This window comes from Jaculus jaculus, chromosome 1 (assembly GCF_020740685.1).
Source record: "Jaculus jaculus isolate mJacJac1 chromosome 1, mJacJac1.mat.Y.cur, whole genome shotgun sequence".
In the NCBI taxonomy this organism is placed as follows: domain Eukaryota; kingdom Metazoa; phylum Chordata; class Mammalia; order Rodentia; family Dipodidae; genus Jaculus; species Jaculus jaculus.
Window position 1 is genome coordinate 169037383 of NC_059102.1, and position 14656 is coordinate 169052038.

At 44.7% G+C, this 14656-nt stretch overlaps 1 protein-coding gene across 6 annotated transcripts in view; it reads right to left on the reverse strand.

The window, feature by feature from the left end:
* Stx3 (syntaxin 3) overlaps positions 1-14656 on the reverse strand; it is a 54771-nt gene that overhangs the window by 39526 nt on the left and 589 nt on the right. Inside the window, exon 1 of one of the 6 annotated variants that reach the window (XM_045134618.1) lies at positions 14371-14450. The exons of the other annotated variants lie outside the window; for them this stretch is intronic. Within the exon in view, the coding sequence (XP_044990553.1) occupies positions 14371-14400 (30 nt within the window). The 5' untranslated portion in view covers positions 14401-14450. Of the gene's footprint in view, positions 1-14370; positions 14451-14656 lie in introns of those variants that run through there. 6 annotated transcript variants of the gene reach the window in all.

Genomic DNA, 14656 nt, shown 5'->3' on the forward strand with positions numbered 1-14656 from the left:
AGAGATAACGCCAACAACTTGAGCAACAGCAAGCTATCTCCCCTTCACACTCTTCAAATGTGCCCCAAGTTGCAAAGACAGCAGCCAGGACTGTGACTCCCTCTCTGCACAGACCTCAACCTGCAGTTCTGCTCACTGCCTTTCTCTGCATGGCCTTCTCTATTTTCTAAGTCTGTCTAACCACAGGTCCCACCTTCTTCACCAGCTGATAATAATTAGTAAAAATACTTGCCACCTATAGAGCCACTACAAGGTGGAGAACCGTGACTAATACAGTAGCCGTAGCACCCTAGTTATTCTATGTACACCGTGTCTGCCAATCCCACCTACATTCTGCAGCACAGACACTGGCAGTCAGAAGTTATTAGTTATTCAAGGTCTTCCAGCTACTGATTTGCACAGCCACAACTCAGGAACATAGGTCTCCTGTCCTAAGCCCTTCTTACTACAGAGCACTCTGCTCAAAGCCTATCATCAGAAAGCACCCTGGACCAGGAGTTTGGAGCTTTGGGCCTTGGCAACAACATGTGTCCTTATTAAACCTTGGTTTTCTCATCAAGTAAGGATCTTAGCTTTCTTCTGTGGCTTAGGGAAATCCCAGGATACCCCAAATTGTCTCAGAAACTACCCAGCAGTAAAGGAAGTGGAGCCCAGCAGGAGGGGCTCTGGGCCTTCACCTCCCTCTCTTTCAGGGTGCATAGCTTTGCTTTCTCCATACACTGGGGAGAAAGAGAAGGAGGGAGAAGAGGGAGCTAGAAAAAAATCACTATATTCTAAGGAGAGAGATGAGTCAACAGACAGGGACATCTGGTTGCTAACATCTCACAGTAAAGGACTATAGCTGGTACACAGACGCCCTCTTGAATGCAGGTGAGCAAAAATTCTTCTGTCTCCTAAGCATATATTCTAAGGACTCGTCTCACTACCTTAGAGATACTTGTTCAATCATGTTTTTTGCCTTGTTATTTTCAATAGCTAGGAAATGGAACCAGCCTAGATGTCCCTCAACTGATAAGTGGATAATGAAGATGTAGCACATTTATACAATGGAGTTCTACTCAGTGATAAAGAAAAATGAAATTATGAAATCTGCAGGAAAATGGATAGATCTGGAAAGGATTAAACTTAGTGAGGTAACCCAGGCCCAGAAAGCCAAATGTCACATGTTCTCTCTCATATGTGAATCCTAGCTACAGATGATTGGACTTCCATGTGAGTTGGAATAAAATTTAATAGCAGAGGCCAATATAAAGGGAATAGATATAAAGGATATAAAGGGATATAAAGGGACATAAAGGGAATAGAAAGTGAGGGAGAGAGGACTTATTAGGATGGTACTGTATCTATGTAAGTAGAGGAGCAGATTAATGGGGGTGGAAAGGTCTAAGTGAGGTCAGGGGAAGAAACTGAATAAAGGAAAGGTGGGGATGGACTAATCAAAATCTAAGAGGGTATGAATAAGTCATATGGAAACCTACTTTGGTGGACAATGGAACACCCAGAAGCCATAAATGATTACTAGAAATTTTTCAGTGCCAGGGATGGAATACCTTCCACTGAGTTGTTGGCCAGTGAGATCACTGATGCCCCCAATACATTACAGGCCAATGCCAAGACTCATGGTTTTCCAGCAAGAATAGATGGTAAGTAAGTCCCTATTGCTGAAAACTTCACATAGTTGGGTTGCAAGGACACTGAGAAATACTGCAGGAGCAGAGCTAAAAACCTCCTCTGTGTAGACCAGCTGACAGAAAGCTGTAAAAAGCTACACTGCATGTAATTCAATGGAAGAGAGAGAAATCACCAGTGAAGATACTCAACAGTGGACACTGCAAGCCTTAAATTTGGCCAGCCAGGCCAAATGAGCCAACAGTTGCAATAGTGCCACATCTGTTATAGTGGAAACCAACCACCCTCTAATTTGACTGGAGGCCTGCTCCATGGGAGGGAATATATCCCTAATACTGAAAACATACAACAGGGGTATTCATGAGCCCTAGAGCTATAATGTCTGCTGCTGTCTGGCTAAATGTACATACAATGCTCACCAAATTGCCCAGTAAGCATTCCTTGTAATGTTCATACCCATACGTTAATGCTACTCTCACTTTTGGTTAGAAAAGCTTCTCTTTTAAGATAGTAGTGACCATGTGATCACTCAGAAGGCACCATGGTACTGATCAGAAGTGACAGAGGAGTGCTCAGCACTGAAATATCTCTATCACACCTTCCAAGGCTCAGGATCCATTGCAGACGAGATGGCAGAAAGAATGTAAGGGCCAAAGGAAGGGTAGGACTCCTTCCAACATGTTCTTCCAAACACAAAAATGACCTGGATATCCATGACCTTACAGTGCCTGGCACTACCTACACAAGACCATGATAACAGAAGGAAAAGATGAGGAAAATAAAAGACAGACAGACTGAGAGGGGGAGGGGATATGATGGAGAGTGGATTTCAAAAGGGAAAGTGGGGGGAGGGGAAAATTAACATGGGATATTGTTTATAATTATGGAAGTAATCAATAAAAAAATTAAAATAAAATAATAAATTCTTCTGTCTTCTCCACCCTGCACTGAAACACTTCTTCACTCCAGAGATACTGACTCTTCTTTATAAATCCTAATTTTCTCCTGATACATTTGACTCAGGGAGGCAATGGCATATGCTGCTTCTTATCCCTGCTGCCCACTGTTCCTCACCCCTCTTTGCTACCTCCACCAGGATGAGTGGTCTGTAGATTCCCAAAACAGACAACTTCATTCACAGGGCTATGAATACATGGACACACATCCACACACTCAATGTCCAACATCTGAGTATTCCAATCCCTCTTCTTCTTTGATTTAAAGAGCTACTAATTCTAAGTGAGGTTGTGGGTTCTTGGTGGACACCCTATGCTCTCTGTTCCCCATACGAAGAGTCAGATGACCTTCTCCAATGCCCAGTTCTCTCCGTGACATGGTTTTCTCTTCCAATAAAACCCTCGCTGAGGGAACATTTCCCTTTTCTCTGAATTTCCTCTTCCGCAACACTACTGTCATATAAACAAACAGGACATCAGCAGATGATGATACCCTATGTGAGCCTCCTGCTTTACTTTCAGGATGTTGTCCTAGATGAGCAACCAATAGCCAGTGTTAGCCCTTTGTGAAAGAAAATGTTGAGGAATAAAGTCATTGTCAGATTAGTCCAAGACTAGCAAGACAGAAGACATCTGGATAAAAGCCAAAGTCCCTGAGGACTCCCTCCATGCATTCTGCCACAATGATAATCGTAGATAATATGTTTATTTAATTTTTCTCATGGGTGCTCTCATGGCCTCAAATATCTTAGTTAATTCTTATATCAACCATCTGAGGAAGAAATATTACTTTCCCATTACAGATAAGGTAACTGCTTAATGAGGTTAAATAATTCACTCAAAGCAATTCAGCTACTAAAGCCATCATTGGGACTCAAAAGCCAATCTGCAGGAGCACCTGCTCATACCTTCTCCAGCCCATGGGAAGGCATCTTCCCACAGTCTTGATGACATACCTTCACTTATCTCAAGGGATTCTGTAACACACATATGTCTGAAATGGATTAATCTACATGCAGGAATGAAAAGTACACCATGCACATAATCCTATGAATATTCACATGTATGGTGATAGAGAGACATAGTGATGACCCACTTAAGACTTAGTAGCTGTGTGATGTGATCTTGAACTACTCATTTTTCTTTTGTTTTTTCTCTCCCTTCCTCCTTCCCTCCTTGCTTCAGTTTCCTTATTTATAACATGACCAGAATAATCTGCTCATGAAGTTGTGGTGAGATCAAATCAGCTACTGTGTATGAAATTTATAGCAACACTGGGCACAAATTAAACATGACTCCAAAGCCAGTTCATAGAAGGTAAGAGAACACATCTCAGAAGAGGGAAATTCATGTAGATGGTATTTATTTCATTCATTTTAAACCTTTCTTTCTGCTGTGTGTTTTTTAAAAAATCACACTGTGAATTCTGCTCCAGATACATTCTCACAAATTTTGACATTTATCACTCTTATTGCCACTCACTTCTTTGTCCTTTCTGCTTTGATTTATTTTCAGAAAAGTGTGATTTAGAAAGGTTTTTTTTTTATTCCAAAATGGTTAAATATGGGAAGAATTATTACTGCATTGTTAATTTCTAATATCATTGTCAAAGAACATGGGCTATGACTTAAATCCTGTATAATCTCATATTTTTGTGTGTGTTAATGCACAGTATATATTTCTTCATCTCCTATGTATGTTTCAACAGAATGTCCAGCCTGCTTGTTGTTTACAAAACCACTGAAATTCCATCCCCATATGTCATGTTAGTTTCTACCTGGTTTTGCTACTCAAAGACTAAACTAAGTCTAGAGTAGAAGCAGAGAACATTTTCAAGAAAGAAAGGAAGGGAGGAAGGGCCATCTGGGTAGATGTTATCCACACAAGTAAAGTTTTTAAAAAGTTAATTCATTCAGTCACCCAGCTAATAAGTAATAGTGCCAATTTGGGACCTCTCTTTGATCCAAGGTTCACCACTATGTTAACTTGGCAAGCAATCTCAAAGTCTCATAACCAAACACCACACTCGTGATACTCTTTCTCACTACAAGGTTTGATGCAGAGTGGCTCATGTACTTATTCATTCATGCAGTGGTATCTGCAGAACATCTAGTGTTTGTTAAGCAACAGCCCCAATACTGGAGAGACACAGCAAACTCAGCAGCCCTGACTCTCCAGGCTCTCGCTATCTCGGATGGGAGATGGACAATCAGACAGGCCTCTTCAACAACACATGATGAGTGATGACAGCATTTAGTGCCCAATTTCACCTGGATGCGAGACAGCCTGAGAGGACAGGAGCCTATCAGAAAATGTTTAACAAATAACATTTGGGAAATATTTGGGAAGTTTTTGAAAACCAGGTGTATTTACCCAAAGCAAACCTAAAGGAAGGCCAGTCTGAGAAGAACACACATGGTTCCTACATTCTCTCCCATTCCTGAAGTCATTCAAGAAACCTGATACTTCACTTTCTTCTTCCTCCTGTAAAGCCCAGCTTCTCTTTAGGTCCTTCCGTCTCTATCCCAGCATCCTTCACTCTCTTTCTAACTTCCTCTCCTTCTTCCCCCTCCATTCCTAACCAGTGGATACTTCATAGGCTGCCAGTTCTCAAAAATACAAAGAGAAGGAAGGAAGGAACAAGCAATGCCTTACTCCCTCTGGCATGCTCTCCTGGACCCTTCCTTTCAGCCTGCCCCACCATCCTCCTTCCCAACATGGTGCTTCTAGGATAACTGGAATCACAGCTGTAACAAGTAGCATTGACTAAATACTCAAGGTGAGCTGAGGATTCTTCTAAGCTGTGTACTTTATATTTGCCCTGGCCTTTAATCCCTACACTAATCTTCTGAGGACACTCCCATTTTGAGCTGAGGAAGCTGGTGCATAAAGATGCCAGGTATCCCATCCATGGTGAATGCCTAAGCCTTCAGAAGAGAGCCTCGCCTCAGTTCTCAATCAGCCCAGAAAGATGTCTCTTGGCTTCCCACCCCCACCCCAGCTGCAGCCCACAGTGCAGCGCAAACCCCTGGGAGGATCCCTACCAAAACAGATGGCATATGGGCCAGGTCAAGAAAACAAAGGAGGCATAAGACTCTGTCACAGGCCGGAGGAAGCTAAGGAAAGCGGGCAAGTGAAGACCATTGGGTTCTAGAACAGAAAAGGGATTTTAGTGGAATAATAGCCAGATCTAAACCCTGGTGTTGAGTGAGTAGCAATGTGCCAATACTACTTGCTAAGTTTTGATAAATGTACACTGAGATGTGAACAGGGGGTAAAACTTGGCAGTGGGTAGAAAGTAACTCTCTATACTACCTTTGCAGCTTTTTGATACATCTAAAAGTAGCCTAAAAGAAAAATTTTTTTAAATCATACAGCAGCATACAAACCTGATGGCATACCTCACTGCTCTAAACCAGACAGCTGACATACCCAGACAATACACGCTCCACTAATCCCTTTTGGTGGGGGCTGAACTTGTCTCCACACAGAGATTGAGGAATGTCACCATAGAAACAGCCAAATGCCAGAGAGCAGGCTGACCTAACAATTGAAGTGAAAAAACAAAGCTAAAGTGGGGCCATATGTAAAGGGGACTGCAGCTAAGCCCCTCCACCAGGACTACAGATTCTGCAGGTAAATACAACCCCGTTCATCCATCTACTGAATGGTCTGGTTTTTAGCTTTCCAAGATTTAGAAGGGGAAAGAGGAGTCAGAAGAGAATGTGAGACATGGATGGTCTGTGCTTTCACCTACAGCACTGAAACTGCAAAACCATATGGCTACCTTTATTTACTCATTTATTCATACATGCGTGTGTGCATACCCACATAAGCCAAATGCACAAGGGGGCACATGCATCTGGAGTTCGTTTGCAGAGTCTAGAGGCCCTGGTGCACCCATTCTCTCTCTATCCATCTGCCTCTTTCTCTGTTGCTCTCAAATAAATAAATAAATATAAACAAAAATAAATTTTTTAAGGAATGGTGAATGTCATCAGTCCAGAAAGCTTTCATATGGTGACAATGCTGGAACCCAGTCTTTGGGAAAAGGAGGATTCTGCCTGGGAAAAATGAGGTAGGTAGGTAGTTTTGTTTGTTTGTTTTTACTTAGGTATTTACAACTCTGTAATCGTCATTCTGAGCAAAGGCAACCCTCCCTCCAGTGTCATTCCCTGGGTTCAAGTAAAAGGAGGAGCATCTTTACGGGTCATCCAGTGATTTCTGGCTTCATTAGCAAATTTATGGATTCCCTGAGTAAATATTCTACTCCAATTAGGTAAAGTTTCCAATTAGGTAAAGTTCATGAAGAGTGGAGCAAGAAAAACCAACCATGAATAAGGGGTGTGCAAGGGATCAGCCAGCAGACAGATAGGTAAAACAGGCCTCCAATGCAGAGTGCCAGGCCCCAGGAGCCTCTCACTATCTGTCATGACATCAAGGGGCATAAAAGTAAGTAACAGCTTATCAGACAGGACAGAATGATGATTCAGAAGCCAAGAAAATATGTTTATTCTCAATCTTTTTTTTTTTTTTTTTTTTTTTTTTTTTGAGACCTGCTGGCCTGGAACTTGCTGTTTAGATGAGAATGGCCTGGAACTTCTAATCTTCCTACCTCTACCTTCTCCAGGTGTTGGGATTACAGGAATGTGCCATTACACACATATAGTTTATGTAGGGATCAAACCCAGAGCTTTGTGTATACTAAGCACTCTATAAACTTTCTCAGCCCCAAACAAGTTCGTCCTTGATCCCGGCATTCCCAGCTGGGAATTTCAGTCAATTCTGAGATTCACCTTCCTTTCCAAGATACATCACCACCTCACCTTGTAGGACTGAGGGGATTAGAGACAAGGTCCATAAGGGATCACGTGGAAGTCCTGTCCAACAGCACTGCTCAATAAATGCTTGTTGTTAAAATTCATAGGGTAACTACAGGTACTTGAATCACCAACTAAGAATCAGCAGACAAGGAGTACTTCATAAAATGGGCAGGTCTGCTCCTTGGATGGAGCTCTGAGGGGGTGAGGGCCCTGGGGTGTAATGGGCTCCTCAGGCTTTACATGCTCATTCATGGCTCTGAGCATGATGTGCCCAAGTGGCATACTCACTGAAAACTCTTATCCCTGATGAACCAATAAATTTAGATATTAGTGGTCACTTGCTAATATCATGCTACATACAAAGAAAGTTGACATTCATTTACAGGAACTAAAAGTAAAAGGGAATAATAACAACCACAGATCCAAAGAATTAACAGAAAAGAAAAAAATCAACCTCACAAAAATGGAAAATGTGAGGTCTCAGAACAGTTCTTCCCCTGGCAGACCATACACATTTTGCCCTTCCAGACTAAGCATAGGAACTGAGCTATAAATTCTGAATGGAGAGGCAAGTTCACCAACCTTGGTACTGTGGCTACCTGAGGAGGCACACTGTCTACTGCAGGCTGGAATAATACTTATGGGTGTCATTTTTTACCTAAACAAAAAACAGTGCTTTAAATGAAGAATTTTCTCTTTTGTACTTCATATTTGTGAACTATTTTGGTGGGAAGGGGGGAAGGAATTTTCTCAGATTATAAAGTTGTAATGAAGGCATTCTTGAAACTAAAGTTTTAGAGAAATCACCAGTGGAGATACTCAACAGTGGACAATGCAAGCCTTATATTTGGCCAGGCAGGCCAAAAGAGCCAATGGATACAATAGTGGCATCTGTTATGGAGGAAATCAACTGTTCTCTAATTGGACTGGAGGCTTGCTCCATGAGAGAGAATACATCCCTGATACTGAAAACCTACAACAGGGGTAGTCATGAGCTCTAGGGGTGTAACATCTGCTGCTGTCTGGATAAATGTATATATTTTGCTCATCAAACTGCCCAGTAAGCACCTCTCTTAATGTTCATACCCGTATATTAATGCTACTCTCACTTTTGGCTAGAGAAGCTTCTCTTTCCAGATGGCAGTGACCTTGGAATGACTCACAAGGCACTATGGTGCTGAGAAGTGACAGAGGAGTGCTCAGCCTTGAAATATCTTTATCACACCTTCCAAGGCTCAAGATCCATTGCAGAAGAAGTGGTGGAAAGAATGTAAGAGCCAAAGGAAGGGTAGGACTCCTTACAACGTGCTCCTCCAGACACAAAATGTCCTGGATGCCCATGACCTCACACTGCCTGACACTACCTACACAAGACCATCATAATAGGAGGAAAAGATGATGACATCAAAATAAAAGAGAAACTGATCGAGAGGGGGAGGGGATATGATGGATAGTGGAGTTTCAAAGGGAAAGTGGGGGCAAGGAGGGAATTACCATTAGTTATTGTCTACAATTATGGAAGTTAGTCAATAAAAAATGATAAATTAAAGTTTTATAATTCTTGAAAAAGCAAGTGTTACTCAAAGTAGATACCTTCAAAAAAAACAGGGAAGGTGCTTTTAAACCAGTTCTATGGTAATAATAATAGTGGGGCTAAAGATATGGCTTAGCTGTTAAGCGCTTGCATGTGAAGCCTAAGGACCCCGGTTCAAGGCTGGATGCCCCAGGTCCCATGTTAGCCAGATGTACAAGGGGGGGTGCAGGCGCCTGAAGTTCGTTTGCAGTGGCTTGAGGCCCTGGCGCACACATTTTCTCTCTCTATCTGCCTCTTTCTCTCTCTGTCTGTTGCTCTCAAATAAATAAATAAAAATCAAAGAAAAATTTTTAAATAATAATAATAGTGATTTTTTTAAAAAATCATTAATTGCAAGACAAAATACAGCCAATGCAAGTTGCCAGATCAAAGAGACAGCATTCTGTGATGCAACTAAGGAGGAATTACACGTAAAGAATGAATTTTGGAAGATGGGTAAACTTTGACAAATGGCAGAAAGGAGGCATTGAAAAGGAAGAAAGGACAATTTGAACAAGCATCTCTCCCTTGGCTGCTGCTGTCTCTAACCTCCCCCAACCTCACAGGAATAAAAATAAAATTAATCCCCTTCTCTCATCCAAGCATTTTCTCTCAGGCCTGCAGCCAACAGATCTATAATCCCTGCTCAATCCCTAGCACTCTCATCTCAGCTTGCTTCATGCCTGCTCACAGCAAAACAGCTCTCCTAGGCAATGAATCCTCCCAGAGACAGAAGAGATGAGAATTCTGACTAGTAAGGAATCGTACCACTAAAGAAATATGGGCTCTCAATAAAGGGCAAGCTGGTATATTAAGATTTCTTATGAGCCCGGCATGGTGGTGCATGCCCTTAGTCCCAGCACTCGGGAGGCAGAGGTAGGAGGATCACCATGAGTTTGAGGCCACCCTGAGACTCCATAGTGAATACCAGATCAGCCTGGGCCAGAGTGAGACCCTACCTCAAAAAAAAAAAAAAAAAAAAAAAAAGATTTCTTATGAGCCAAGGTAAGAATGGGACTCTGTAAACATTCCTTGGCTAAACTAAGCTTTAAAGAGGAAACACAGCTCCTTATTTCTGATGGGGTCACCGTATAGCATTACCCTAAGAAAATGACTCCACAGAGATCCTGAACTGCCAGTGGGGCAAAAGAGTAAGGACAACTCCTTAAGAAGCAGCAAGACTCAAGACAGAGCAGCAGGTGAAAAGGTAGATCTGGTCTTTGACCCAAAATGGTTGATTTCATTAGCGTCCTCACTGGTACTGCTCTAGGGTCCAGTACATCCAAAACATTTCCAGCCTTGCATAGATTAGTCTCCACGGGATCCCAACAACCCTGAGCTGGATTCCACACATCACTGGCTTCTCCAGTAACATCTGTCTTTGATTGGTTTTTTGTTTCTCTTTCCATGAAGTACATTTTTTTTAATTCCCTACATGATCACTCATTCCTTAAGACCAAGCCTTTTATAATAATTCTGCCTAAATTCATGCCCATCAGGGAGCAAGCTAAATACAAATCCAAAAGTCCTGCTCAGGCTGGCCAGGAGGTACTGCACATACACAACTCTCAGGATGCCAGCAAGCATATTTTTTTATTTGGTTTATAGATGAAGCACTCGCCAGTGAGAAAATGGTTGTGAAAATCCAGAATCCTTGCCTTTCTTCCTAAGAAATTCCACTTGTATCTGAACAGACTCAATTAGACTTGCAGAGGCCTGAGCATGTTAGAGCACTGCTGATCTCCTGGAGGCCAGCCAACAGGGTCTTTCAGTGGTTGTTTCTATCACAATGTCTATTTCTTGTATGTCTCCCTATCGGATTAGAAACTTCTAAGAGATAGAAACAAGTGTTGGTCACTACATACCCCAGCAGTTCTCCAAGGCCTGGCACATAGTAGGTACTCAATGTTTGCTGAATACAAACAGGGCCATTTTAAAAGGCCCTGAACCAGCAACTGTTAGACTCAGCAGATTCAAAGTTCAGCTACTGAGAAATCAGTGAGAAAAGCAGAAAAAAGCTGGTGTGGCCACTTGCACATTCCAGCAAACTTCTCCTAGGTAACCAAGAAGCTTCTGCTGAGAGAAGGCCCCAGGAGGGGCAGCGAGGAGATAAGGTAGGTCAGGTCTTGTGACTGCATACCTTAGAAAGGTATGGCCTTTACTATGGACATTGATCCCAGAGGGCCAAATGTGAGAGCCCACAGTGTATTGTGGTGAGTGGCTGTTAGATATTATCTTATTTCACCTGCACAGTGACCTTGGGGGAAAAACTGATGACCCACTTGATGCAGGCAACTCTGAAGCCTCAGTCCTTACCCACTCCAAAGCCGTAAGACAGACTCACAGTGAAGCATACAGAGCCATACACTCCTGAGGTTGTGGAGGCCTGACTTCTCCTAGTTCACCTTCTCCTCCCTCCCAGAGATGCTCAAATTCCTACACACATCTCAGCAAGCTTGTCTGCCCCTCATGCTGGAGGGCTCAGTATCTCTTCGGCCAGTTGCCCCACCCCTGACCAGCTTGATTACTAAAAAATGCTTTCTTACACGTTCCAGTTTCTATTGTCAACTCCTCCTCTTCCTCTCCTATCTACCCAGAGCAAAGTTAATCTTATGCACATGACATCCCTCCAGCTATCTGAAGGCAGTTACCACCCTCCCTCCTCTGGAGTTTAGAAAAGGATTACACAGCTGCCCAATGGGAAATGTATTTCAACATGGGTTAGCAAACGTTCTTTGTTGATAGCAGGAAATGGAGAGAGAGAACATGACATGTACTGTGGTAGAGAAGATGATTCCTGGGACAGGGTTAGAGGAAGTGGACAGTCTTCACAGAAACCCATAATAATGCCAGAGGGGGTTTCTGAGACCAAGAGAATTTTTGGTTTGTCGAGGTAGGTTTTCACTCTAGCCCAGGTTGACCTGGAATTCACTATGGAGTTTCAGGGTGGCCTCAAACTCACAGTGATCCTCCTACCTCTGCCTCCCAAGTGCTAGGATTAAAGGCATGCGTCACCATGCCCAGCTCAGTAATTTTTTTTTTTTTTTGCTTTACAAAAACACAGAAACAAAGTGGCAAAGAAGCCCAGTTATAAAGTAGCAGGGCCACAGTCATAAGCTTTTGAACCTAAACCAGTACCTCAGCCCTCCCTTCAACAATGCCATGCATGCCCCTGCCCCTGGAGAGGCCAGTGGCCACCCTGTGGTTTCAGAACAATAGTCTCATAATGACAGCACATGCATAGTCTCACTTTCTTTTTTTTTTTTTTTTCTTTTTTTAAAGGCATGCACCACCACACCAGGCTTATTTATTTTTGTTTATTGATTTATTTGAGAGAGAGAGGCAGATGGAGAGAATGGACGCACCACAGCCTCTAGCCACTGCAAACGAACTTCAGATGCATGCGCCACCTTGTGCATCTGGCTTATGTAGGTACAGAGGAATTGAACCTGGATTCTTAGGCCCCACAGGCAAGTTCCTTAACCACTAAGCCATCTCTCCAGCCCATACAGTCTCACTTTCACTACATCCCCAAAGAGGTCAAGGGAGGAGCCCCATCACTGGATCCATTTCAGAGGGTGACTGTGAAGCACTGGAAGGCAAGGGGATTTGCTTGGGTACCTCAGAAAATCCATTTATTCTTGGAACTTGCGGCTCAGGGAAGACTCCACTCTGTTGACAATAAGCTATTGAAAGATGCCAAGGAATATCTATGTCTCGAAATGAAACCTTTAAATAATGGAAGAGAACTGCCTCTGGTTGCTGTTCAGTTTTACACTCTTTTACAATTGCTTCAAAGCCATGATCATCTTTTTCTGTCACCCCCGCCAGCAAACTGCAAGGGAAAGAGACAGCAGCGAGCAGCAGACATCTGAGTTCCAGTCTAGGTAGTGCCCAGACCACCTGTGAGGGGGCACTCCTCCTACCCAAGGTATTCTCCAGTTTCCCCATCTATAAGACAATAAATAAATTTTGCCCTTTAGGTAATCAGGATGCCCTAAGGCTCAGTTGACAAAAAGCAAGTTTAGGGCAGGGAAGCTCATTCCCACAAGGACCAACTGTCCCTTGGCTTCTCACACTTCGGCTCTCTCGCCTCCTCTGTAGCCCTATAGTTCAGAGCATGTGACAGAACCATGAAGAGCTCACCCATGCAAGAAAAGAAAGAAAAGCAATGATCACATCATCCTGGTAGTTACTGATGTTTCTATTTCCCAAAGAGCACTGACAGTTATTAGTTATATAATAACTTATAAAGTCCTGCGTACTGTCCACCATGCAAAGTGTTCTTCTGCACACCCCCTTGTTTTTAGTTTGCACAATTACTCACTTGATAACAACACGTGGACTTGAAATTTCAGGGGTCACCTATAAGCTTGGGCCCGGAGGGAGACCCTGTACTAATCCAGTCCCATGCTTCCCAAATTTTAATGCGTTCATCAGACACCTGGCAAGATTCAGTAGACCTTCATGCGGGTCTAGACTGGGGTCTAAGCTGAAGCACTTCTAACGAGTCCTCAGTTAGATGGACTATTGAGTATCAAGGGCTGGACTTAATACCATTAAGGGACAACCCGTGTCACTGAGTTCACAAGTCCTGCTGCACAATACACTCAATGATTTATTAAATGGATCTTATGAATGTCTCAAAAATGCATGGCTTAACACTTCTCTATAACAAGTTTGTAAGGTACCATCAATCCCACTTAAAAGATAAGGAAACAGGCTCCAGAGAGTTGGTGACCTAAGGTTTGCAGCTCTTGTGCAGTTGGGCCCAAGAAGATCTACCTTCACATTCTTGCCCTGACCACAGCTGTCTCCAGAGATGCAAGGAAAAATAATGCCAGACCATCGGGACCCCCACCCCAGCATGTGACTGGCTCCAGAGGTCATCAAAAACTCTGAGACGCTCCAGGAGAGGGGGCAGCTGGGCGTGGTGCCCCAGGAGGGAAATAAGGAAGAGGTGAGGAGGCCCATTTAGGGCACAGTGCCAGGCAGCAGCATGCAGGTGGTGAGGTGAGCCCCCTTGACCTCACAGTGAGCCCCACAGGGCGCAAGCAACCCTCCGGAGGAGTCCCAGTTCTAGCCGGACGCTGTCCAGCTTGGAGGGTTGGGAGGGTCACAGGCCAGGCGGTCAGGGAAATTGCTGCTGGGTGGTGATGAATCACCCAGCACATGACCCTGCGGGGAAGGGAGGGTGCCGAACCCGCGCGGGATGCGGCGGGGCTTGGGGCGCACAGGCCTCGCGCAAACACCGCCTCCCCGCCGCCCTCCAGCCCGAGTTTGGGGAGCCGCGGGGAAGCCCCTCTCCCACACAGCTCCACCTCCCGGCGGCCCCCCGCAACCCCCGGGCCGCGCGGTGTCGCGGCGCACGCGGGCGGGCGGGACTCACGGCCTTCAGCTGCTCCAGCCGGTCCTTCATCCTGGCGCCCGGCGGGCCCGCGGCGGCGAGCGCGTCCCAGGTGCGCGGCCACAGGGGCGGCCGGGCCGGGCCGGGCCGGGCCGGGCGGGCGAGGGCGCTCCGGGCGGTCCGGGCGCAGGCGGCGGCGGCGGCGGCCGCTCGCTAGGAGGAGCGTCCGAAGCCTCCGAGGTCCGCCGCGCCGCCCCCTCCGGCCCCCGCGGGCGCCGCGCTCCAAATCCGGCTCCCGGGCCGGCGCGGGCGCGCAGCCGGTCCGCCG